Below are 27,313 nucleotides of genomic sequence, written 5' to 3' on the forward strand. Positions count from 1 at the left end.
TCAGGAGATTCTCCCATCATCCTCTCTGGAAAATCTATAGGCAGCGGGTCTTGAAAGTCATTGTTAGTGATTGTACTGGCTGGTTTTGTGTCAACTTGACACAGCTGGAGTTAGCACAGAGAAAGGAGCATTCCTTAAAGAAATGCTTCCATGAGATCCAGCTGTAAGAAATGTTCTCAATTAGTGATCAAGGGGGGAGGGCTCAGCCCATTGTGGGTAGTGTAATCCCTGGGCTGGTAGTCCTGATTTCTATAAGAAATCAATCTTAGCAAGCCAGGGGAAGCAAGCCAGTAAGCAGTATCCCTCCATGGCCTCTGCATCAGCTCCTACCTCCAAGTTCCTGCCCTCTGTGAGTTCCAGTCCTGACTTCCTTTGGTGACAAATAGCAATATGGACATGTAAGATGAATCTACCCTTTTCTCCCTAACTTGCTTTTTGGTCATGATGTTTTGTGCAGGAGTAGAAACCCTGACCATAAAATGAAGGTGCCGTGGCTAGTAACCAACTATTGAGAAATAAGAAAGAATATTTTATGGCTAGAGAAACTGTCCTCAGAGACCACAGCCATCGCTAATATGCTAGACTTCCTGACAGACATTTGACTAGGTTGGTGAAAAACTCCTGACTCACCAAATACTTTGTGATCAATACCCCCTGTCATGCCACCCTGAGAAAGACCATGCTGACACGGTCAGAAGTACTGAACACACACCCGCTGCTCGGGGGTCTGAAGTCTGGTCTAACATGCCTCCTCATCATTTCTCTTCTGATTTGAAAACATTTAACTTATTTGAAACTTTTCGCCTTTGAGAGTCACTCTCCAAGGCCTTGGCTCACCACCATGACAGGTGTCTCCTAGGACATGATAAGGAGATGTCCCTGATTCTAGAGTGCACTCGAGAATTTGCCATTCTGCCTGATGGTACCCTCGTGTGTCCTACCTTTTGTGATACAGATGACTGCTAGATGTCTCTCACTCTGAAAAAGCAGGGTAGTGCCTGTTAAATCTGTAAGTACATGAGTTTCCCTTCTCTGGGTTTAAAGAGGAAAGAAAAAGCCCCAGCAAGCACAGTTAACTCTTACAAACTCAAATGCACTGATCTGTATTTTTCTACAGCCACCTGGTGCTGCTTTAGGGCATAGGTTTTATGTGCACAGACATGCCCACGTGCATGCATAGTTATGTTTGCAGATCAGCAGACTTTACCTGAGCCCAACGTACGTCCCCGACTCCAATCACTGGACACTGACCCTCCTTCGTGTGAGGCTATGACCCGATACAGGTATTCTTGAAGGGAAATAAGAAGTAGAAAGTTTAAAACCAGCTTCCTTCAGACTTGCAGCAGGCTTTCAGCAGGGGGAAAGAAAGCAGATGGCAGATCTGTAGCATTTAATTTAGAGACTGCCACATTACCTGTAAAGGGCTGGAGACCGCTCTCGTAAACATTCTGCTGGCTTCCCCGATAAACCAGGATGGAGTCATTTCCCCCACAGTTAACAGTACTGTCACTTGATAGGCATCCGTCCTGATTGACTCTGACAGCACGGCTGGACACAGATGCCAAGTTAACGACAACACCCTGTGTAAATGCAACTTCCTTCACGCAACCACGGAACCCTAGCAAACAGAAAGGGATTCGTGTCACAGAAAGGACTTGGGTCATTAATGACCAACTGTTTTTGTACTCTGAAAGTTTTACTTTTGGCGGTTGGGGGGTGAGATGTTAGTCAGGGACAATGATTAAAGTCTTGTTCGAGAAATCTTTATGGCTCTTGTTTTTTCATGAAGTTGCAGAGGTGTATTTATAGATACCATTTTGAAAAGCTGCATATGCCTAGGTAATTACAGTTTGACTTTGGCACATAAACAATTTCTTTTGCCTATATAGGCTTACATTTTCTACATTCTTTTAACTATAAAGTAAAATTTAAACTTTCAAACAAGATAGACAGGAGTCTCCATGTGCCTAGTCAATGTAGGATAAGTGGAGTAAGTGGGAAAGGGGGTGAAAGAAATTATTCCTGGATATGTGTGATTTGAGAACAAGATGGACCATGGCATGTTTATGTAGGGCAGTAGAGAAGAAAACATTGCTTTTCATCTACCAGAGCCCCCAGACACTGGCATGAGATGTGTAGTTTATAGATGTGGAAACACAGCAGGAAAAGACAAGAGCTCTGTGCCCCATCATTTTCTCTATACTCTGTCATCTTGATACACACCTTGAATACACACTGGGTTCACACTCAAGTTAGCAAAGACCCTCATTCGGTGTCAGCAATGTTAATGCCATAAACTTCATGGAATGGGTGCTTCACATGTGGATCCTGAGACAACATCGCCTGCCACTGGCAGTGAATGCACACAAGTGAATTTGTAGATTTCCCTGTGTTCACTAGAGAACAAATGCACAAATGACTTCATAGCCAAGGAGTCACCGTTTCCTGCTTCCTCAGACATGTGCCAAAAGAGGTCACGTCTGTGATGTTTGGCCAGGAGATGCCCAGAAATGTGCCCCAAATTAAGGCAAAAGAGGGCCACAGTCACAACTCCCCCATAAATACTCACCTTTCTGCACAAGACAATGTCAAGTTTGAAAAGTCTGGGGCACACTGTGAGTGTTCTTAAAAATTAAAATGGTCAAATTGTTCTCTTCAGGGTTTAGCTGATATCTTCTTATTTCTTCTCTCCTATTAAGCTGAAGTGTACTTCCTTTTAAATGCCTTTGGCTATTATTCCAATTCCTTCAGGCCTGACTGATCAATACTGTGAGTCTATCTTCGATACATGGTAGGCATGAAAAGAGTTGGTTGAATCGAGTTGGAAGCAGTGAGGCTTGCTATAAGATGTATTTGCTGGAAATTTCAGGACCGAAGAATTCTGTTGTTAATAGCAGACATTTTCTGAGGATATGTGTGAGGATCATCTTACTTCTCTGCACCCTATTTTCTATCCCCATAAAAAGAAGGCAAAAGACAGGCAGCTTTCACAACTCGGTAATGCTACTCTAAGAAATTCCACATGCTTCCGGACCTTCAAGTTGTCAAGATGGAGTTCTGGAGATGGGGTGGTGATGAACACACACCTCTGTTTGTACATGACACCACTGAAGGATCTACTTAAAATGACAACAAAGCCTCTTGGGGATGGTCCAGATCGCTCAATTGCTTGTTATGCAGTTATGAGAAACTGATTTCTGTCTTTAGAAACCAAATGAAAGTGATGGGCAGTCCTCAGAACTTGATGGAAAACCTTTTGTTGAAGACTATGATCACAGCACATGGTGCAAGCAATCAGGATGCTGCTGGCCAGGAAGCCTTCCTCCCTGCTGGCTGGCTTTCTCGGTACTGAAAGGTAAACTGCAGGTTGCTGGGGATAATCACCATGCGCAGTCTCAACAAAGCTATGGGAAAGATGTGCTAATTGGGTACAGTAGTCGCTGAATATTATGGTTAACAACCAATTGTTTTATTATTGAATTTATTTCTAATTTATTGTTGGATTTATTATATTAGATTGGAGGCCAGCTTCAGAGGAGGAAAGCCATACCTAGTAGCATAAGTCTGACCAAGAACTCATAACTGGGAAGCTCAAGGGCTCCAAGGTTGAATTTACTACTATTATTTTGTTAAAATAATGCTTAGTATCAAGCTGCCCCCTAAATGTATAGCCCTGTGCCTGGAGATTAGTGTAGCTAAGAGCTCTGCAAAGAAACTCCTTTGTGCAATGATTAATGGAGAAACTCACAACTGGTTAAAGTCCAGAGAAAAATGGCTATGAAAGCTCAGCTTCCATATCATACTTAAGGTTCAGGGGACACCACAGATGAGAGTGTGGGGGGACCATAAGAGCCAGAGGTCAGCTATAACCATAGCAAAACAATGTCTTCTGGACAGGACAGAATCAATGTATGCATGAGTTCTAACAAATATTCTTGCTTGCATAAGACCCGAACAAGATCAAGCTAGTGCACAATTCAATACAGAGTAAGGAGGAACTCCCCTGCCCCCATCACTAGGTGAGCAGCTGTTGACTAGTGATGGCCAATAGAGGATGGGAAGTTAGTGTCTTATGGTGGCAAAGTAAGCTGAGTGTTCTCCAGTAACGACTTCCACCCATCCCTGTATATGGTGCTCAAAATGGACTTAGTGAGTTATTAAAAAAAAAAAAACAAGAAATTGAAAGGTAGAGAATGGATTTCATAGGTGCTAGAAGACAAGAGTTGGGGTAAAAACAATCCACACACATTATATACATCCATAAATGTCATAAAGATGGAATGTTATATCAGGGGCCTTTAAAAAAATGTTGGACATTTTTGTTAGTGCTTGGAACCCCAGTGTTTGGGAGGTAGAGACAACAGATATCTGGGGTTCTCTAGCTAATCAATTTAGCCAACCACAGAGATTCAAACAAGTAAAAAAAAAAACCAATCTCACAATAAATGAATGAATCATTAATATGTGGACAGTATTCAAGGAACAACAAAGGTAGACATCTGCAACCCATATGCAAAGGCATACTCATTCGCATGCAGGCACAATGTAAACCTGGATGTATATGCACATATACATACATACACCAAAACTGCTGTGAATATAACCTCAAAATGGAATCTGGAAAAAAAGAGGCTCTAAATTAGGCGGCGTAGAAAAGGATGAGGTGAAAAGTAAGACAGCTCCTGAGAGGGCAGAGAGAGATACAGTAAAAAAACATGAATTATTTTAATTTCATGTGGCTACCTGTAGGCTAGCCATCTCTTTGGTGTATATTTTCTCAGATGAGCCTATATCCAGGTACAATAGATCAGTGTGTCTCAAAGTGTCTGAGTCAGAACCTTAAAGCCTGGAGTGAGGGAATGATGATGATGATGATGATGATGATGATGATGATGATGACAACGACGACGATGGTGATGATGATGATGATGATGATGGGGAGGAGGAGGAGGAGGAGGAGAATGATGATAATGATAAGAAAGCTAATTTGGATTTCTTACTGTCTTCAGGTATACTAGACTTCAATAGTTTATCAGCAGCTCAAAACCAGTGACACAGACAAGACACAAGTAACTGCGTAAATAAAAAGGCTACCGCTATCACAGACTTACATCTAGTACTGGTAAAATGGCTCCCCTTGGGTCCATGTTGATGCTTTACATCTTCCCCCCTCAGGATCTGTTCGGCATTTTGTTTCATTCTTGTTTCCAATACTCACAGTAATAACAGGGTCAGGTCTGACTCATTAGCTTGAATAAGGAGACTGTTTTATCTAACACTTCCCAGACCCGCGTAAACAGGACGAAGCAGTCTCACTCACGGAGAATTGCCAGATTCCTTCTAATACCGGAAAGCCTGAAAATCTAGGGATGATCCTGTATGAATGTAATATTTTTAGCAGCTGCTACATCTTAAGTGCCTTGAAAATGTCATTACTGTCTCAGATCCTGGTTATTCATTAACTCCTTACTGCTGCTACTCTGTTCAGAGTGTCCTTACAGCGCACCATATATTCTCAACCCAAAGTCATTTAAATCTTTATGTACTGACCAAGTAGGCAAAGGCTGCTTCATGGAAATTTTAACCATTCATGGTGCGTAGATTTAAAAATGCACAGAGAACACTCTCTCTATGAGAGCACGTTTGGTCAAGCTTTGGAAGTTTTCTCTTGTTCCCCAAGTCACAGGGGTGGGGCAATGGCAAGCACCAATCAAAAGAATACTTCACTGTCAGGAGTATAAACGGTGGCACCAGGCTATCCACTATGGAGTCTTGTATCTGCTTCTTAACTGTGCGATCTCCCGCAGGCAGATGCCTTCTTCCCTGTTTCTCATTCATCGGGTGGGGTCAGGAATCACCATGGCCCACTCAGCGGCTCCTTGTGAAGAACCTCTGTTCTTCTCACAAGAAGTGCTCAGCAGAATCACACTCAGATGCTGTTAGATGCTATTTTCCTTTTGATTTTGAGTCAGGAGTCTCACTATATAACCTAGAAGGGCTCCAACAATGTCATCCACCTGCCCCAGCCTCTCCAGTATCAACATGACCAAGGGCCTTAAAAATATTTTTTTTTCTAGTTAAGTCCAAACATACAGGAGTTAAATGCTGGGTCAGATGCTAATTTTTTTTTTTCTAGTTAAGTCCAAACATACAGGAGTTAAATGCTGGGTCAGATGCTTAACTACTTCCCCCTTTCTGATGGTTATTGATAAAGCTGTCCAGTTTTTCCACAAATGTATTTGGAATTCTAAGCTCAGGGCTTCATGTGCTTGCTCTGCCCCACACTTCTGCTGACGAGCTATGGAGATGACCGGTTCTGACATCAGAAGCCGTAATGTCTGCGAGGAATGGCAGTGGTTTCCTAGTTGCTTGTTCACATCCATACAAACTCCTGTCTTTTACCTTCACGTATAGATAATGATTGATATTTTGAGATCCCAAATCACACTGAGTTTTCAAGGAAATCAGGCATGCCATGCAATACATATGAAGCTGGTTTATCTGTGTGACACTTTTTTTTGCTGAAGACATGTTGGAATGCATGTGTTGGATTTAAGGAGGGTGGTCAGGCACTCTTAGGAATAACACGGAGAGCTGTCTGGGGCTCCTGGAGAGATTAAGGACACTGTCTGCTCCTGCAAAGGACCAGGGCTCCATTTCTAGCAGCCACGTGGTGTCTCTAACCAGCTGAAAGTCCAGTTCCTTTGGGTCTGGTGCTCTCTTCTCCTCTCGGAGAGCGCTGCATTGAACATACAACGCTTAGCCAAGACACAAACATGAGAAAATGGAGAGACAAATTTTTAAAACTTACAAGAAGCTATAAAATATATTAAAACTGTGTTTGAGGAAATAACCAGTGAGTGGGTATTTTTTTTTTTTTTTTTTTGTTTTTAGCTTAAAGGGCTGTAAGCAAAGGGTTAGTGGGGATTAGTTTAGTGCAAATCTACTGCCATATTTGAAACAGCATAACCAAAGTCCGGTGAGCCAGGGCCATGTTCAACAGACGTTGTGTGTCTCTGACAGGAACTTACCTTGCTCCAGAGTCAAATGCCTGTAGGAATCCTGCAGCTCCTGTGGGATGCCGCCCAGGTAGATGGGTGAATTCACCAGCAGAGGCTGACCTCCAGCCAGAGAGGTGCTCTTTGTAAGTTCATTCACACCAACTGACACCAAAGAGCCTTCCTTTCTGATGACGACTGTATTCCATTTCCCCTCACAATAAGCCAGTCCTAGCCTGAGATCCACGCGTGTGAAGATGAGGCTGGAATTTAACTTGAAGCTCAGCAGCCCCCTCTTCAGCTCCATCTGCATTTCATATTCAAAAAACCAAAGAGTTGCGGTCAGTTGAGAAGCTGGTCAGCCGAGAAGCTGCAGTGGGGCAAGAACAGGCCAGTTTCCTGAAGACAGGCCAGACACAATAGACCCACCTCACTTTATCCTGAGCAGAGCTGAATTAATGGGTGGTGAAGTGTGCTGCAAGCTTACAATTGCCACGAAAAATGTTGTATTCAGTCAAATGAATTGATACCTAGTAATGATTATACTACAGTGTATTATTACGGAGACACCGGCTTCTTCTGTAGCATAGTTAACAGATTAAATCCTCCTCTAAGTGACGGGCAAAGTGGAGAACAGAACACTTGTGAACTATGACTCCATTTTCTGAGTTCTCAGCAATGAGAAGATACGACTGCGTGTATCAATTTAATTTGGGAGAAAATTTGACAGGACAATAAGAAAATGAAATGTCAGGCTCAATGAAGCTTGTTTTAAATGGTTAGTGAACTCAATTTCAAATTTGTAAGATTTATTTTGATTCGATGTTTCAGTCTGATTCTGAGTTCTAGCATAATTGGCTCTGTGTGTATTCTTTTAGATTAATGCACTGTTTTCCAATGTCAGCACATTTTACCCAAATTTTCAGAGTAAGGGAAAAGCATTCAGATCTCCCCTCAAAACATTCCATGATAATTATTTTACCAAGCATTTTTTAAAAAAAATTTAGTTTTGGGTGTGAGATCAGCTTCCACACCTGCTGAAAGTTTGAGAATGGCATGTTAAATAAAATAAACAGTCAGTCTTGATGGAGAACGAATATGTCTTCTATGTAGATATCTCAATGATGCATCCCCAGCAAGCAGGCACTACCTTCATTCAATAAGCACGGAGCTCCCCAGCTCCCTAAATTCTTCCTGTTAGCAAAGGGGCCCCTTGGAGCACTCCTGTCACCAAGAGAATGACAAGCTGCCACAAAAGCAGATGAGCCACTCTATCCCTGTGGGCCAAGAAAGATTTAGAGTTGGAGCAAAGGCCCCTCTAAAAGCAGAGGTTGAGCCACTTGCCAAGAAAGCATAGGGATCCATCACCAGGGGGAATGTGGCCTCCTGGAATTCTGGAATTACAGTACTTGGAAGGCAAAGACAGAAAGAAGCTCCTGGGAACAAGCAGGATGTGTCAACTGGCTGGATGAACAAGCTCTGGAATCAGCAAGAGCTGCCAGCCCAATGAATACAGTGGAGACATATGCAGAAAGAAATTAAAGATCAAATTTGGGCTCTATGTGCACACAAACAAGTGCACACACACACACACACACACACACACACACAGGAGCACTCATTCAACTTGACTGCATCACACCCCTGAAGTAAAAATTCCTGGTTTTGTTGAAAACTCGTTTGTGCCGTGTGATGTTTTTCAGGAATCTGTCTTGTGAAAGGCATGTGGTGTTCTGCTAGAGTGGACACTTGAGAGGGTGTGTGATGTTCAGAAAGAACATAAATACAGCCCTGCAGACAGTGAGCGGGGCTCTGGTATTGGTTTGTCTTGCAACGTTTGGCCTGTGTTAACTGATCTTTGCTTCTTGTGTCTTTATAGAGAACTTGCCAGAGAACTTCAGGAAGTTCAAGAGGTATTCCAGCTGCTTCTTGCTGCTTCTCAGGACTCATGGCAATTTGGGGAGTCTTGTGGTTTTTTTTTTTTCTGGATTGAGCTGTTTCTACTGATTCTTGTTTGATGTTTTGGACTGGACTGCTGATATCCTCACAATGAAGAGTAAAATTGCCCCAAAAAACTACATCTAAACAGGCCCACAACACCCTTTTCCTATCAAACTGTCTTTTCCCCTACTATGTGTGCTAGGAGGAACATTGGATCATTTAAGAACCCTAATCATACACTTGAGCGCGCACATGCACACACACACACACACACACACACACACACACACACACACACACACAAGATTTAGAGTAATGTGAGCTGCATGGATGGTCCTTCAAGCAGGGTTGTGGACACATGCAGTCAGAAGATATTGGGCTTAAAGGAAGCTTACAGGCCAGGTAAGAGACAGAGGCAGGGGAGTGGGAGACTCTGAGAGCCTTGCTCACTGTGCAGAGGTAGATTTTAGACAATTTGGGGGTGAGATGGAAAAAGTATGAGTCTGACACCAAAAACTGCTTTGTATTGACTCATAGTTTATATCAGAAGTTCCTTTTTGGTCACAGGAAGCATCCAATGGAAACTGGAATACCGGATTAGTGATACGTCATCCAAAGGCATTACAATAAGCACACTTAACAGTGATGGTCAGGAAGTCTCTGAGAAGGGTTTCCTAAAGTACCTCATGAGAACATGGTGACCGGTACTGAGCGTGCTGGGTCCCTTCAAGGCACCTGTGCTGGTGAATGTCATGTGTTGCTTGAGATGCTGAGATGCTGGTTCAGGAAGCAGGGCTGTTCTTCCCTACCCCGTTTCTGATTTAAATGTGTTTGTCTCAAAGTGTTGTCGGTATCCCCTTGTCTGGGGACAGGGTAGCTTGCCCCACTGTGACAAGGAGGGAAAAAAAGCAAAGTAGGCCAGGAGTGAAATCAGTATCTTTCAGAACAGAAGGTAAATTGTTCCAGGTAGACATTAGTATTGCATGTCTCATAATAGAAAGATGCCTACCATGGAAACGAGGGGCCTGAGGTTAAGTGTGGGAAGCTCATCCATGCAGGGAAAGTTGAATTGGGAACTCCATTAGACTGCCTCAGTTTCCCTACTTGGTTTCTCCTGGCTAGCCTCAGCACTAACTTGAGAACCAGATCAGTTCATCTTTCTACTGTTTGTTTGTTCCTTCATTTGGAAGTCAAGCCCCAGTAGACAGATAACCTGCTCTGTGCAGGCCCCAATGAAACTAGCTGATGGACCTAATGGGGCTTCCTTCCCCAGATGAATTCTGCTGAGGGTTTTGAGAACATGATTTGATGGTGTTGTATTATCTGTCTGTCTTTCTGCTACTTGCTATACATTCTTTTGTTTTTACTTGCTGTGTACTTAATAAACTCCCCCATTTAAAAGCAGGTGTATATCTACGGTAGATCATACACTGAAGAGTGTGTGAAAAAAAAAATCAAGGCTATGTGTCCGTCAGTTTGATTGTATTGTTTTACCTGGAGGATCAGCAGATATCCCTGCCTGTGTAGGTAAATGCAAATCCAGGGCCGATCAGTGCTCGGATATCTCCCATAGTTTAACCACTGGGTTAAGATCGGAGCATGGCAGAGAGGTGGCTCAGAAGATAAGAGTCCCTGCTGCTCTTGTGAGAACCTGAGATTCATTCCCTGCACCCACATGGTGGCTCACAACCACTGTTTAAATTAGTTCCTAGGGATTTGTTGACCTCCTCTTGTCTCCGAGGTCATGTGGAGCACAGACATATGTGTGGGCAAAAACACTCGTACACATACATAAAAATAAATTTTAAAAAAGATCAGACTAGATTATTTTGAGATGGTGGTGGTGGGGTCCACAGGCTGATTGGAGAATGTGGCTCACTGGGACTGTGTTTCTGAGGGGCACCTGCTTCCTGTCCCAAGTGTTTCCCCAACCCCTCCCCTTGCTTTGTGCTTCATGGAATAGAAGCTTCTAGAGTGTTTCTGCCATCATGATGTTCTCAGGAAATGCCCAGGACTATGGAGTGAGCCAAAAATAAATTGCCTTTTAATTCTGTCAGGTCTTTGCTCAGGGTGACACACAATGCAGACATCTGTCATACTTTCACCATGGCAGATGGGAGAGGGCTGGCCACCATCACCACACAAACATCAGGGGAAGGGGCTGGAGGACAGGAGGGACTCACGCCATAGAGGAGACTGAGCTCAGCACAGGAAGAACACACCAAGAGAGATGTTTCTGGAAGAGGCAAGATATAAACATAAATATTTATAACTGCTAGGCCATCTCTCCAGTGCTTCACTCAGTTTTGATGATAGCATTTGATTGAATGATTAGTGGTAAATAAAAAACTGTCATGATTTCTTACTGCACTTAGGGAACTTATAAACTGTTCATATTAATCTTATTAACTACAGCAAATACATGAAAATAAACAGTGTATTGTTGGTGAGAGGTATATTATATAGCCCTGAAAATGGAACACCTCAATGGGAAATGTGAATAACCTAGAATATTGTGGCTAAATAGAAATTCCTAAAAGTATATTTTCATAAATCTTAAAATTGTAATATTCATATATGTTTATCATTCAAACCATAAAAGGTCTAACAATAAGAAATATAAAATTATGATTTCATGCTGGTTCTGGTTAGAGTTTTAGAAACAAAGATGCAAAGAATGATAATTGAGTTCTCAGACAGAGCGCATTGCTCATTAACATTCATCGTATAGAGTTTTATCTGACACTGAGTGAAACATATAAAGTACATTTTGAAACTATATCAAAAGATAATGAGGAGGCATTTTTCATGTATCAAGAAATGAAATTGGATTCCCTTAATTTTTTAACATCTGTTCTGTTCTGTTCAATTTACAACATTTATAGTACTAATTGTCAGTTGAAAAAAAAAGTATCTTAACTCTGTAAGTCATTTCACAGGCCTGTAAAAATAGACTCCTTAAGGAAAAATAAGAAAATAAAACTAAGTTTGGGGAAGGAAAACCATTGTGCTTGCTACAAACACACCATTTATCTCTTTCAAAATTGTGCCTGATATTTTAATATAAGCTTAATTCAATTTATTAACTTACAGCAAGAAAATCCGGCCCTTCTGTATTGTGAGTGAAAAGAAGTAATCCATTTAGTTGATCTGTTTGAAACTTCAGGGAAATCTCAAAGTCCTTTGCAGCATGAAACACATCTGAACGAAGCTCCAGGAACCCTTTAATACAAGAGTGTGCACACATCAGCATACTGCAGGCAGTGTAGGAGTGGGGCGAGTGTCTGAGAAAGGTGGGGCTTGTTTTAAAATCCCGCAAAAGACAGATCAGTCCATGACATCCATCCTGCTGTCTATGGGGGTTGCAAGATGGATGTCATATACCTTTGAAGATGAAACAAATTATACTCACACACACACACACACACACACACACACACACACACACACACACAAACACAGACACACACGCACTCACACATGCATGCATGCACGCACATATCTTGTATGATGCTAGCCCTCAAGGAACTAAGACAAGCCCAGAATGCCACCTTTAATGGAAAAACAAACTATATCACCATGGTTATGTTACTACACGCAGTTTAAGCCACTTAATAACCCATCAACTTAGAGACAGGAGGTTGACTTTGGTGTTCAGTGAGGAATAGTCTCAATCTGCCAAGCCATACTGTTCCTTTCCAGGGCCATGCCGTGGGGGTGGGGTGAGAAGGCAGAGGCAGGTGAGAAGGAAGGTCACTACCTCACAGTTTTCCTCAGCTTCTGCAGTGGTGGCAGGGATGGCCCTATTCACCAGGGTCCGTCAGAGGTCTTTTTAAGCCCCTGCTGAGCTTTAAAGACAGGTATCCTTCAATTATATATAAGAGGAATGGAGATGTTGAGTCATCTTAGCATTAAAAAAAAAATCTCCTTGGTACCATTTCTCCAACAGTAACTTGTATGCTGACATCTGTTATCTGATTCATCCATGGAAACTGTGACACAAGAACTCTGGAGCCCTCCAGAGATGTCACTCATAAGTATGTACCATGAATCTTAACAGCTATATTTTATATTCATACCTAGAAAATAATGTATAATTCAGAGTACACAGTTCTGCAATATAAACTCATTCAAGTAAACTGTGGGGAGGAGTTTAAATGAGACCACAAAGAGACCATATATGCCCTGCTATCGTGTGGCCCTTGAATGTCCTCAAATCTTTCAAAAGCGGGATCAGTGGGAGACCTTGAGGATCAACAAGGAGATATGAAAAGCAGAATGTGACTTCTCTTCTGTTCACCAGCAAGGAGTGGTTTTACATGGTCCCGTGTTCCCACCAGGATGTGTTCCTCACAGGAACACATCAGAAGCCACTGAAACCTGGAAAACTGAGAGCCTAAGTTCACCTTTCATCCTCTTAAGTCAACTTCCCTGGGTACCTTGTGATTGTGACTGAAAGATGATTAATACAAGTCGCGTCACCGGCCACACCTCACCTGCTCCCAGGAACTGAACTCCTTCCTCTAGGTTGGTGGGGCACCCCTCCCAGCTGTGATGTACATTGACCTGCTCCTCAGAGCTCTGCCAATCCAAAGGTAGCCACGTCCCAGAGGGGCTGGAACCCTTCATGATGAACACATCCTTTAGGCAGCCCACAAAGCCTCTTCGGACTATCTCTGCCAAAATGAAAGGCATTAAAGAACACACATGATTCAGTGGTGCAGACTATTGTTCAGCAATCCATTTTACCTGACATTCAAAAAGAAGAAACCTACAAGCATCGGTACCCCTAGTTCCCGGATATTACAATTTATGCAGCCCTAGTAGCTACAGTGAATGGTTGCGATTTTTTTTTTTTTTTTTATGGGCTCTGGCTTATTCTCAACGAATCTGCAGAAACAGAATTATGGGGGAAAAAAAAACAACAAAAATTTGATGTGTTGCTGTTAGCAAGACTACTGCCTCTTGAATTAACCCAGAAATTGTCTTCATAAGCCTCTAAAATAAGTGCTTAGAACTTTCAAAGGTGAGGTTTAGGGCTGGGAGAGAGCCCAGTTGGTAAAGTGCTGCCAATAGCCTGGGGACCGGAGTTTGAATCTCTAATGCCCACTTTAAAGGTCCAGAATCCCCCCTGCCCCCAGCACCGTGTTGACAACCCCAATTCTCAGGAGCTGAGGGGAGATATAGGATGGTCCCTGAAGCTCACTGGACAGTCAGCCCTGACAAAGCTTAGAACGTTGGTCTTTGTGAGAGATTCTATCTCTCACAAATAAAGGGCAGAAAGTCATTGGAAACATCAGACGTAGACCTCTGACATCCATGGACACATGCCCATGTTCAGAGGAGCATACACACCCACACACATGAACAATGAATACCTCCCACCCAAAACTCATATAACGACCCACCCACACACATGGGTGACCACATATCCCAGGGTTCCAGCTTTTCCGTGATATCTGGAATGCTCCATGGAAGCCTTTTGAGAGAAACCCCTGAGGTGCCCTGTGAGTCCTGGTAAGATGTGGAAAAAACCCTAAAGTCATTAGGAAGCATCTGGAGGTGATTGTTGTCAGGGTCTTATAAAGTTTGTTTCTATTTGTGTGTGTGTGTGTGTGTGTGTGTGTGTGTGTGTGTGTGTCTGTTAACTTGACACAGGTTATAGTCATCTGAGAGGAGGAATCTCAGTTGAGAAGGTGCCTTGATGAGATTGGTCCATAGGCAAGCTTGTGTGGTATACTCTTGATTAATGGATGATGTAGAAGTTCTAGCTCATTGTGGGTAGTGCCACCCCTAGCCAGATTGTCCTGAAATGTAAAAGAAACTGAATTGAACAAGCTGTAAAGAACAAGTCAACACGCAGTGTTTTACCATGGCTTCTGCTTCAGCTTGTGCCTGGAGTTCCTGCCCTGACTTCCCTTTATGACAGTTTACAACTGTAACCTGAAGTAAAGCCCTTCCTTCCCAAGTTGCCTTTTGTCATTGTATTTTATCACAGAACACTATCTATCTATCTATCTATCTATCTATCTATCTATCTGTATCTGTGTGCTTGCACGTCAAGTGGTCACAGTGCAGACAGAGGCTGGAAGAGTATGCCAGATTGTGAGCCACCATGTGGGTACTGAGAACATAATCCAGATCCTCTAAAAGAACAAACAATATTCTTATTCACTCATCCATCTCTCCAGTCCCAATATGCTAATTATAGAATTTGGGAATTGGGTTAGGATCATCCATCTGTAGCCTCTTTTGTGACTGTCACATAATACACTTGGAATGTTTCTCAGAGTTCTGGGAGTCAAATTTCCCATTCGTGTGCTATTCCCATTGTATTAAAAGTCTTAGAAAAAAATCTCTACACACATTCTAAAATTATATGGCTCTTAATTAATATAAGTTATTTTGGCAAAAGCCTAATAAGCTTTTGAATGGCAAGAACTTGATATTGACAAGGTAAGTAGAACTATTGAAGTTGCTCTGAGAACAATAAGGGCTTGAGATATATATAATATTAATATATTATATGATATATTGATATACCAATATAAATATAATGTTAATATAATTTTTACATTAATAGTATATTATTATTATAATTATTAATATGATTATATATAATGTAAATAATACCCCTTTATACTTTTAAGTACTATAAATAAATTGTATTTGAAGTTTTGAGTACAACATTATGCTGGTTGGTATTAATTGTACACTTGATACAATCTATAACCAACTGATAAGAGTCTTAATGAGTGATTAACTAGAGCAGACTACCCTTTGTGCACATCTGTAGAGGGACACCCTTGTTTAAGGTCATTGATGCTTGATGTGGGAAGACATAAGCCATGTGCCATGGTGGGCAGTACCATTCCCTAGATTTGATTCCTTGGTAGTGTAAGCATGGAGAAGGTGAGGTGAGTAGTAAGCAGGTATGGACTCTCTCTCTCTCTCTCTATCTCCCTCTCTCTCTCTCTCTCTCTCTCTCTCTCTCTCTCTCTCTCTCTCTCTCTCTCTCTCTCTTCTCTCTCTCTCTCTCTCTGCTCTGCTCTTGACTGTAGATGTAACCAACTGTTTTAAGTTCCTGCCATGGCTTCTCTGAAGAGGTACACTATACCATGGAACTGCTAAAAACATCCTTACTTCCTTACAGTTGTGCTGCTGGGGTGTTTGTTTATTTCATGGCAACTGAAACAACACTAGGATAATATGTTTCCTGTGAAACTCACCAAGCCTCTTCTGGAGGATGTCATGACCTTGAGGCAGCCCACCCACAAACAGTCTGGTGTAGCCTCCCATCATGGGGCTTCCATTCAGAGAAGTCGAGGAGCCTGTGGGGGAGGAGAAGAGAATTATAGCTTCCATGGGGAATCTTCAGAGTGAAAGTCATCACAGATTTTTGGTACCCAGCTCTCCTGCTTCTTCTTCACCTGCTTGTCCATTAGCTCCCAGATAGGCAGATGCTGTAGGCCTGCATCTCATCAGCAACCCCTCCCTGGCTGCTGACCTCCTTGTCAGACCCCAACATGTAACATAAAGTGTTCTGATATCCCTAGGGCCTGTTGCCCCACCATTTACTTCATCCAGGCCTGGTGTCCACTGTTTTGTTTTGACCCAAAACATACACATTTCTTTCTAGATATTTTCATGGTTCCTTTCTTGGTCCCTCATTTCCTTGTTCAAATATTATAAGAAAGTCCTTACCCGACAGTCCTGCATTAAATTTAACAGTCCTCCCAATGCACAAACCTTTCTTGACAACGGCCCCATTCCAATCTGCTATGAGTCTCTAGGATCTGGGCTAGTTAGTGGCTCTAAGAGTCTGTTCCCAGAATGCTCCTCAGCAGTCTTCAAGGGTAAATTAGATGGAAGTGCCCATTGGGTTAAAGACTTACCAACACAGATAACACCTACCTATCCTGCTTCTATAGTCTCATAACTTGTTACAACTTTATACCTTTATTTATTATCTCCTGCCTCCTCTCCAATTTAAACCCCAGCCACGACAAAGCTCTGTTTACTCTTTGCTATCTGAGCACCTAGAACAATAGTAGAATATAGTAGGAGCTCATTAAAATTAGTTATAGCCTAAAGGAATCCATGAAAACCTGTGTCACTGGATGAAAATGGAAGACAGAGGCTGCTGGGAAAAAAAAAAAAAAGGATAGTCAAATAAAAACTCTGGGTATGTGGGCAATGACCTGCCTACCCACTGCAGGAACTAGGAATAATTAGTTACATGTCTGAGCCTTGTGTTTTTCACATCTTTGTGCATAGATCTTGCTTTCCTTGCTTGCCTTCTGGAGGCAAAGGGGAAAGTTGATCAGGCAATCAAGAGCCCCTGTGTGGTTTGAAGAATACAGAAAATACAGAACAGCTGGCGATGGCTTTATTTCCATCTCTGCTTTACTGGAGTCTTACCTGGACAAGAACCAACAAAGAGACAGAGATCATGGGGACTAGTGTGGAACTGCATAAAGAAACCTATGTGAAATTCACACATGTATACACAAAGATGCACATATGCACACACACAAACACACATACACACAAGCACGCTCACACAGCCCTTACCTGTGTGCTGCCCATCAAGAGTGATCTGGCCAAAAGCCTGATGTTTGATTGCTATGATTTCATGCCATTGTCCGTCACTGTATTGTTGACTATGATCATCAGTGGTAACTTCCACTAGTGATCCCTTAAGAGAATGAATGAATAAATAAATGAATGAGTGCTCACATTCAGATATCAGCAATGCTACATATATGTTTTAAACTAGTTCACAGATTTCAGCATTATGATCCCAACACAAAGTAGCCACTCTTCCAGATAATTGACACACAGTTGGCATCTACTAATTGCCCATGACCATCCCGTGGCGTACGTCCGAAAACCCCAGTGACCAAATATGAACAGAAGGCTTCAGACCAGATTCTCTTCCAAAAGCACCTGTAGTTTGGATACCTATGCCCATATTTTATTGTTCATGGGAAATTGTAACAAGGAAGAAGAGATTTAAAACTGAAATAAGCTGGGAAAATTTATTCTAAGGATAATCAAGCATCAGGAAATTTTGCTTCTCTCCATGAATAATTTTGTAACGTGCACTGAGAGAGGGGATGCGAGGTGACCCACGTTAAAGTGAGCATTTATTGAACTTAGGTGTGGAGTTGAGGCTGGTGTTCAATACTTTGTAGTCTAAAATTCTAACATGCATAGTTCTGGTGTGGTCTTAATAACACGGTGGGAAATGAGTTCCTGAGAAGGACGGCAGTGAATGGCATATACCAGGAGGAAAGAGGAATAAAGTAGGCAAGGACAGGGAAGCAGAAAAGAGAGAGCAAAGGGACTAGCACAGAGAGCCATATGCAAATCAGAGTCCATATAAGAAACTCCATCCAGGTTAGCCAGCACTTCCTATCCTGACAAAGAATGCAAATCCCTCCAAACCTAAGGAGGATAAATTTAATCAAATACAAAGTCATTGCAAGACACTACAAGCAAGATTGCTTTAAATGACACACGTTTTGAAAAAAATAATCTTGAGTCAGGGCCGAAGAGCTTGGGCTAAGAGCTCCAGCTGCTCTTGCAGAGGACCCGGGTTTGTTTGGTTTTCAGCATCTACATGGTAACTGACAACCATTAGTAGCTCCAGTTCTGCGGGATTCTGCACTCTCTTCCGGCCTCTTCAGTTACTGCACGCACACTGTGTGCAGACTCATGCAGCCAAACACCGATACTTATAAGATACCAATAATTTTTTAAATACCTAGAATGTTCCATCAAATGCTAACAGTTTTAGTCAGTTGTTTTTCCTGAGAGAAAAAGCCAGTAATCCCCCCATGTAGCAGATTTACATGGCCGAGCACAAGGTATTATTTACAGTTTCTTACACTATGTTCATTTATATTTTCCTAAACATATTTTCCCGTTCTATACATGTAGTTAACCCTTGTTAAGCCTCACATATACTTGGCCACAGACATGATATCAAGAAACTTATGTTACTAATATTTAAAAAAAACTACAAAGCTAACAACAACAGCAACAAAAAGCTTTCAGTTCTCCACTGGTAGAAGTAGCTCCTTCTTACACGGACAGTACCCCAACCTATGCAGACAGCCTGGGCAGCGAGGCACATGACCATTTCTGAAGTTATCTCTAATCCTACACTCTTTTTCTTTCTAGGTTTTTTTCTACCTATTCTTTTATTTTCCTTGACTCTATTTCAACATTTTAATATTTTACAAACACACATTTCATTATCGTAGTTTAATAATTAAAACCAGAACTGGTGTCGTGCCCAATTAATGTGCCCTGGTAGTATGCCCATTAGTTTTTCCATTAGTGAATTCAACAATACTAATGGGATTACTAGCATGGGATGCTAATTGGGTGTGACATAAGAAACTGGCTTACTTCTGAGCATACCCTTGCTAATGATGAAATTAATGAGCATTTTATTAAACGCTGTCTCATCAAAGTGTACTTAGTTAGCGTTAAAATTGTTACAAACGGTTCTGCATTTTAAAGATCAGGTGTCTTAGGCAGAGGCTCTGCACATTTTGTTTGGCAATACTCAGAAGCAAGGGAGAGTTCTTGCCATCAGAAATCATAGTGATCGGTTACAGATCCACTGAGTTATTCTACAGCACAGAGCACCAAACTTGCTTCAAGTCTTAGAGGAACTTGGCATAGCATTCCTTGATGAAGACAACAATCTTCCCATCATAGTAATTTTTCAATTGGATCTGGATTATGCATGAAAAATCTCAGGCATAGCAATTACAGTCTGATCAGAATCATTTTCAAGTTTTGTTTTCAAAGGTTCCTTGTGTGTGAAGATATGATGCTCTGTGTATTTTCTGTGAATGCCGCTGGGTACAGAACACAGAAGAGACAAATTAGGTTAAAGCTGGGTAGTAAAACATCACCTCATCAAGTGTCCTCAGAATTGAAGTAGCCAAACAAAGGATTCCAACATTGTAGCTTTTAGAGACTCAGTGACACTATAGACATTAGAGTTGCAATTCATTTCTCATTTTGGTCTTTTTAAGCTCTGTTTTTATTATTTTAAAGTGTGTGTGTGTGTGTGTGTGTGAGAGAGAGAGAGAGAGAGAGAGAGAGAGAGAGAGAGAGAGAGAGAGAGAGAGAGAGAAGCAGCTGCATGCAGAGGTCAGAGGTCAGCAGGCCTCCCTGGAACTGGAGTTACAGGTGGTTGTGAGCTACCAGATGCTGGTGCTGCAGCTAGCACTTGGGTCCTCTGTAAGAGCAGTGTGTATTCTTAACTGGTGAACCCTCTCTCCCTTCCCTCACTTTTATCTATTAACAATTACTCCCAGCATTCCGTTCCTGAGAGACACATTTCCAGTTTTAACCACCACTAAGAATCTCTTCTCCCTAAATATTTATCCAAAGGAACATACTGGATACACAGAAGAGAAGCCATGGCCTCCCTCTGTGGAAGATTTACAGCTATTGAAGCAATTCAGCTTCCAGAGTTATTAAGAAAGGCATTTTAAAACTTGAAACATTCGAGAGAACATGAAGTTATTTTGAAACTGCATCATAGACAGTGACTTTAAAATTCCTGGAAAATGTCCTCTTCCAAATTTAAAATTAAATTCCTGTGAATAAATTCAGGAAGAATCAGTTAAAGTCCTCACTACAGCTTTTTTTGGACACGTTAATGCATCTAGTGAAAAAGGTAGAAATCGCCAAGTACCAAAATGTCACCACAGGATCATTAAAAGTCAGAAACTTCATCTCAGGAACAGATGATCTGATTCAACTATGACACAGTTTTAGTCACAACGCTCCAACATTTTAGCAGATAACCTGTCAGAGGTGTTTAGCCTCCATCTACATTTCCTAAGGACTGGGTGGGGATGAAGTAGTGACAGTCCAGTAAGAAAAGAACACATTAAGCACATAATTACCATTGTGGTGGGAACAATGCAGTTCTCTAGGCAACCTTGTCTTAATTTACAGAGAAAAGGAGAAAAAAAATGCCTTAAAGTGATGCTTGAAGTACTTAAGACACACGTAATTATGATGTCACTATCAGGTGCACATATCAAAGACAAGCACTTCTTTAAATGTGAGCTATCTCTCACTTCACTTAGGAATCTGTCTTCAGTTTCTTATCCGAAAGTGAGAGCAAACGAATAGAGACTGTTCAGATTTTTCTCTATTTGGAAGTTTCGGGACCTGTCTAAAAATAAGCACAGTCTTCATTATGCAGTTGGCAGACATGTCCAGTTAACCTGCATTAGCTATGAATTCTTAGAGGTGGGTAAAGGAAGCCCTCCTGCTGGCTGGTGCTCACTGCCCTATGGATTGCCTCCTGGCCAAGGAGCACTTAGTATAATATATCTGATTACATCTCCTCAAATACACCCGAGGCAAGCCTGCTCAACCAATAGCTTACTCTTTCAAAGGTAAGTGAATTGTCAACGTGCTGGAAACAGACAGCTCTTGCCTCGTGCGGACCGATTATTATTCTAGACAGGGATGTGCTTACCCAGCATACGCTCCTGTCTCCACTGGCTTCTACTTTTACTAGCATGGCTTTTGGTTTTCTTAGTATTTGGCTAGTATCTTCCAACTCAGTAGACACTTAGGGTGAAGCTGTATGGTTCTGGGGCAAAAGAGCAGGGAAGACCCCAGCAGCGTCATCTGGGATAAGAGATCAAGAGAGCAGAAGGGACAGGAAGTGCTCTCTGCCACTGTGACTTGAACCAGCCTGCCTATCTGATGGGAATCCAGAGAGCTTCCTGGCAGCACCACCAGGATCATGACAGTTGTATGGTTGCGTGATGAGTGACATGGATTGGTCCCTTCATCCCCTGCAGTTTTCAAGGCCCCTAGATTTTCGAAAGAGAGCAGGACTCACATCAAAAGAGATGGGGTGTTGACATTCAGATCTGGAGTCATTTTCATTCTCTGAATGCTTTGCCTCATATGCTTAAGGATGTGGGTGTGTCCATGCATGCATTTATTATAAAACTCCGAGTCTGGGAAGGCCATTTGTAGTTCCTGGGACTGTGTGTGGTCAATTTTTTATGTTTGTGTCACAGAGCCTAATCCCAGAGCCTGATTCAAGTTCTTTATTTCCTGAATTGTGTGTGTGTGCATGTGCACTTGTGTGCTGCATTCATGTGCTTATGTGAGTATACACACGTGTATGAAGGTGCATGTATAGAGGCCAAAGGACAAAGTGCAGTACCATCCTCCTCAATTTCCCTGTCTTCTGTTCTGAGACTGAGTCTCTCACTGAACCTGTGCAGAGATTCTGCTAGGCTGGATAGCCAGAGCACATCTAGGAATCACCTGTCTCCCCAGTGGCTCCCGACACACTAGCTGTTTATGTACATGCTGGGGATTCAAGCTCAGGCCTTAAATTTGTGAGCAAGTACTTTAACTCACTGAACCATCCTCTTTGCCCTGTAAGATCTTATTTTTTTATTTTTTTATTGGATAATCTCCATATTACGTTTCAAATGTTAGTAATCTCCTTTCCCCTAACTCCCATCCTCTTTCCCCCTCCACTTCCTTCCATGAAGATGCTCCCTTTTCCACCCCTCCCGCCCACCTCTGCTCCCTGGCATTCCCCTACACTGGGAGAATATGCATTCATTGGACCAAAGGCCTCTTCACTCACTGATGCCAGACAATGCTATCCTCTTCTACATGTGCAACTGGAGCCATGGGTCTCTCACCATGTGCACTCATTGGCTGGTGTTTTAGTCTCTAGGAGTTCTGGAGGGTTTGTCTGGTTGATAATGTTCTTTTTTTTTCCCCATGGGGTTGCAAACCCTTTCTGCTCCTTCAGTTCTTTCTCCAGCTCCCTTATTGGGATCTCCATGTTCAGTCTGATGATTAACTGCAAGCATCCTCAATTGTATCTATATGACACTGGCAGAGATTCTGAGGAGGCATACATATCAGGCTCCTGCTAGTAAGCACTTCTTGGCATCATAAATAGTTCCTGGGTTTGATGGCTGCATATGGGGTAGACCCCCAGATGAGACAGTCTCTGGGTGATCTTTTTTCAATTTCTGCTCCTCTATTTGTCCCTGTATTTCCTCCCGTGAGTATTTTCTTCTCCCTTCTAAGAAAAACTAAGGCATCCACATTCTGGCCTTCCTTCTTTTTGAGCTTCATAAGATTTGTGGATTATTTCTTAGGTATTCCAAGCTTTTGGGCTAGTATCGGCTTATCAGTGATTACATACCATGTGTGTTCTTTTGTGACTTGGTTACCTCACTCAGGATGACAGCTGCTAGTTCCATCCATTTGCGTAGAATTTCCATAAAGTTATTGTTTCTAATAGCTGAGTAATACTGCACTGTGTAAATGTACCACATTTTCTGTATCCATTCCTTTGTTGAAGGACAACTGGGTTCTTTCCAGCTTCTGGCTATTATAAATAAGGCTGCTAAGAACATGATGGAGTATGCATCCTTGTTATATGTTGGAGCATCTTTTGGGTATATGCCCAAGAGTGCTATAGCTGGGTTCTCATGTAGTACTATATCCAATTTTCTGAGGAACCACTAGACTGATTTTCAGAGTGGTTGCACCAGCCAGCAATCTCAACAGTGGAGGAGTGTTCCTCTTTCTCTACATCCTTGCCAGTATCCACTGTCACCTGAGTTTTTTATCTTGCTATTATGACTGGTGTGAGGTGAATCTCAGGGTTGTTTTTATTTGCATTTCCCTGATAACTAGGGATGTTGAGCATTTCTTTAGGTGCCTCTCAGCCATTGGGTATTCCTCAGTTGAGAATTCTTTGTTTTGTTCTGTACCCAATTTTTTGATAGGATTATTTGATTCTCTGGAGTGTAACTTCTTTAGCTCTCTGTATATATTAGATATTAGCTCTCTATCAGATGGAGAATTGGTAAAGAATTTTCCCCAATCTGTTGGTTTCCGTTTTGTCCTCTTGACAGTATCCTTTCCTTTACAGAAGCTTTGCAATTTCATAAGGTTCCATTTGTCAATTCATGATCTTAGAGCATAAGCCATTGGTGTTCTGTTCAGGAAAATTTCCCTTGTGCCTATGTGTTCTATGCTCTTTCCTACATTCTCTTCTATTAATTTCAGCGTACCTGGTTTTATATAGAGGTCTTTGATCCACTTGGATTCGAGCTTTGTACAAGGAGATAAGAATAAATAGATTTGCTTTCGTATGCATTCTGACTGCCAGTTAAACCAGCACCATTTGTTGAAGATGAAGTCCTTTTTCCACTAAATGTTTTTTTAGCTCTTTTGTCAAAAACTAAGTGACCATAGTGTGTGGGTTCATTTCTGGGTCTTCCATTCTGTTCCACTGATCTACCTGCCTGTCTCTGTATCAATACCATACAATTATTTTTAACATGATTGATAATACAGCTTGAGGTCAGGGATGGTGTTTTCCCAAGAAGTTCTTTTATTGTTGAAAATAGATTTAGATATCTTAGGTTTTTTGTTATTCCAGATAAATATGCAAATTGCTCTTTCTAACTCTGTGAAGAATTCAGTTGGAATTTTGATGGGGATTGCATTGAATCTATAGATTAATTTTGGCAAGATGGGCATTTTTACAATGTTGATCCTTTAAACCCATGAACATGGGAGATCTTTCCACCTTCTGAGATTTTTTTCAATTTCCTTATTCAGAGTATTTGTTATCCAGATCTTTTACTTGCTTCATTAGGGTTACACCAAGATATTTTATATTCTTTGTTACTATTGTGAATGGTGTCGATTCCCTAATTTTTTTCCTCATTCTGTTTATCCTTTGAGTAGAGGAAGAATACTGATTCATTTGAGTTAATTTTATATCCTGACACTTTGCTGAAGTTGTTTATCAGCTGCAGGAGTTCTCTAGTGGCATTTTTGGGGTAAGTTAAGTGTACTATTATATTATCAGCAAATAGTAAAATTTTGACTTTTTCCTTTCCAATTTGTATTCCTTTGACTTCCTTTTGCTCTCTGAGTGCTCTGGCAAGAACTTCCAGTACTACATTGACTAGGTAGAGAGAGAGAGTGGGGCAGCCTTGTCTAGTCACTAGTTTTAGTGGGATTGCTTCAAGATTCTTCCCATTTAGTTTGATGTTGGCTACTGGTTTGCTGTATATTGCTTTTATTATGTTTAAGTATGGGCCTTGAATTTCTGATCTTTCTAAGACTTTTAACATGAAGGGGTATTAAATTTTGTCAAATACTTTCTCAGCATTTAATGAGATGATCATGTGTTTTTTTTTTTTTTTTTTTTTGAGTTTGTTTATATAGTGGATTACATTGATGGATTTCCATATATTGAACCATCCCTGCATCTCTGGGATGAAGCCTACATGATCTTGGTGTATGATCATTTTGATGTGTTCTTAGATTCTGTTTGCAAAAATTTTATTGATTATTTTTGCATTGATGTTCATGAGGAAAATTGGTCCAGAATTCTTCTTTGTAGGGTCTTTGTGTGGTTTAGGTATAAGCGTAATTGTGGCTTTGGAGAATAAGTTAGGTGGTATTTCCTCTATTTCTATTTTGTAGAATAGTTTGGGGAGTATTGGCATTAGGTCTTCTGTGAAGGTCTGATATAGTTCTGCACTAAACCCATCTGGTCTTGCACTTTTTTTGGTTGGGAGGCCTTTGATATCTGCTTCTATTTCTTTAGGTGTTATGGGACTGTTTAGATGGTTTATCTAATTCTGATTTAACTTTGGTACCTGATATCTGTCTAGGAAATTGTCCATTTCCTCTATATTTTCCAGTTTGGTTGAGTATAGTCTTTTGTGGTAGGATCTTATGACTTCTTGAATTTCCTCAGTTTCTGTTGTTATGCCTCCCCTTTCATTTCTGATTTTGTTAATTTGGATACTCTCTCTTTGCCCTCTAGCTAGTCTAAGGGTTTATGAATCTTGTTGATTTTCTCAAAGAACCAGCTCCTGTGTTTGTTGATTCTTTGTATAGTTCTTTTTGTTTCTACTTGGTTGATTTCAGCTCTGAGTTTATTTCCTGCTGTCTACTCCTCTTGTTTGTATCTGCTTCTTTTGTTCTAGAGCTTTCAGGTATGCTGTCAAGCTGTTAGTGTATGCTCTTACCAGTTTCTTTTTGGAGGTACTCAGGCTTTTCTTTTCTTTTGGCTTTCTTGCAAGAGGATTATTTTCTTGCTTAGCTTAGGGTATAGTTTTCTTCCTTGTATTGGAGTTTTCCACTTACTATCCATTGTAGGACTGGATTTATGGACAGATATTGTATAAATTTGGCCTTGTCATGGAATATCTTGGTTTCTCTTGCTGTGGTAGGAGAGCTGGGTTCTGATGTTGCCAGGTTGTCTTGGTTTTTGTTGCTTAGATTCTTGAGCTTGCCTCTTACCATCTTCTTATCTTTGACATTAGTTGATCTTGTTGCCTCTAAATGGATCTTGTCTTTCCTGTGTGTTTGTAGGCCATGGGCTCAGGAGGGAGATCGGTCTGGGTGTTCACCTCTCTGGGCAAGCTGTGAGTTCCAATAGTGATAGGCTGGCTCTAGCTCTGGGTGCAGATGGAGGCTTGAAGGGTACAAACCCAAGCAGTACTGCAATACCTGCACCCCAAGAGTTCCTGACAGTCTCTCCACAGATAGTCAGTGAAGAGAGAATGTGGGATCACTTGTGGGATTAGGATGGAGAGCGCTCCTGTGTCTCCTCTGGGTGTTAAGCTCTCTGTAGGCAGGCTGGGAGTCCTTGCCCTGTAAGATCTTAACCAAGTTGTACAGAAAAACACAAACAAAAACTTCACTCAACACCACTTTTATCCCATGGTCTAACTTAGAATGGCAATGACATTTGACTGAAGTGGTGCCTTCAAGGATGAACTGTCATCCCTAAAGAAAGCCTCTCTGCTCCTGATTCAGCCTCTGGGGTAAGTGCTGAAATGGCCAAAGCCTTGATCCATCTGGCTTCTCAGCTATCCCCAGATAAGAAAGTGCAGAGCAGAGCCAGGCTTCCACTCCTTGCTCATATTCTTCCTGCATCTGCTGCTGGCTTCCACCTCTTTCCTCTGATTCCTCTGATTTCTTTTATAATTTAGCATTGATTGGATTTCTTTGTCCAGCATATTTATCTGTGTATTTCTGAAAAATTTTATTTAACGATCACTCTTTATCTTATGGAAAAGGGGGCATAAGGATGATGAAGTTCCTAACCACCTCCTATGCTAAGCTGGCACATTGAAAATCTTCCCATTCAGTCCACTAGTTTCCTACAGCTAATTTTATGTGTTGATTTCTTCTTGCTCTACTTTGGTCTTCATTTCTCCCTTGCTTTAATGCTTTTCCATATCCAAGATGGTCTCTGCCCATCACTACTTATGTGGACATTCGGGGCTAAGATAATGCGGTGA

The 27,313-nt window shown here is 41.6% G+C and overlaps 1 protein-coding gene across 1 annotated transcript in view; it reads right to left on the minus strand.

Annotated features, from left to right (window-relative positions):
• The window catches only part of USH2A (usherin), a gene marked incomplete at both ends in the record, with an annotated part of 645,989 nt that overhangs the window by 381,629 nt on the left and 237,047 nt on the right, over positions 1–27,313 (minus strand). Inside the window, 7 exons of the mRNA XM_080923960.1 lie at positions 1,208–1,288; positions 1,415–1,618; positions 7,032–7,305; positions 12,031–12,161; positions 13,436–13,615; positions 16,169–16,270; positions 17,514–17,637. Coding sequence (XP_080780086.1) covers positions 1,208–1,288; positions 1,415–1,618; positions 7,032–7,305; positions 12,031–12,161; positions 13,436–13,615; positions 16,169–16,270; positions 17,514–17,637 — 1,096 coding nt within the window. The remainder of the gene's footprint in view (positions 1–1,207; positions 1,289–1,414; positions 1,619–7,031; positions 7,306–12,030; positions 12,162–13,435; positions 13,616–16,168; positions 16,271–17,513; positions 17,638–27,313) is intronic.

Source organism: Micromys minutus, assembly GCF_963924665.1.
Source record: "Micromys minutus genome assembly, chromosome: 1".
Taxonomy (NCBI): domain Eukaryota; kingdom Metazoa; phylum Chordata; class Mammalia; order Rodentia; family Muridae; genus Micromys; species Micromys minutus.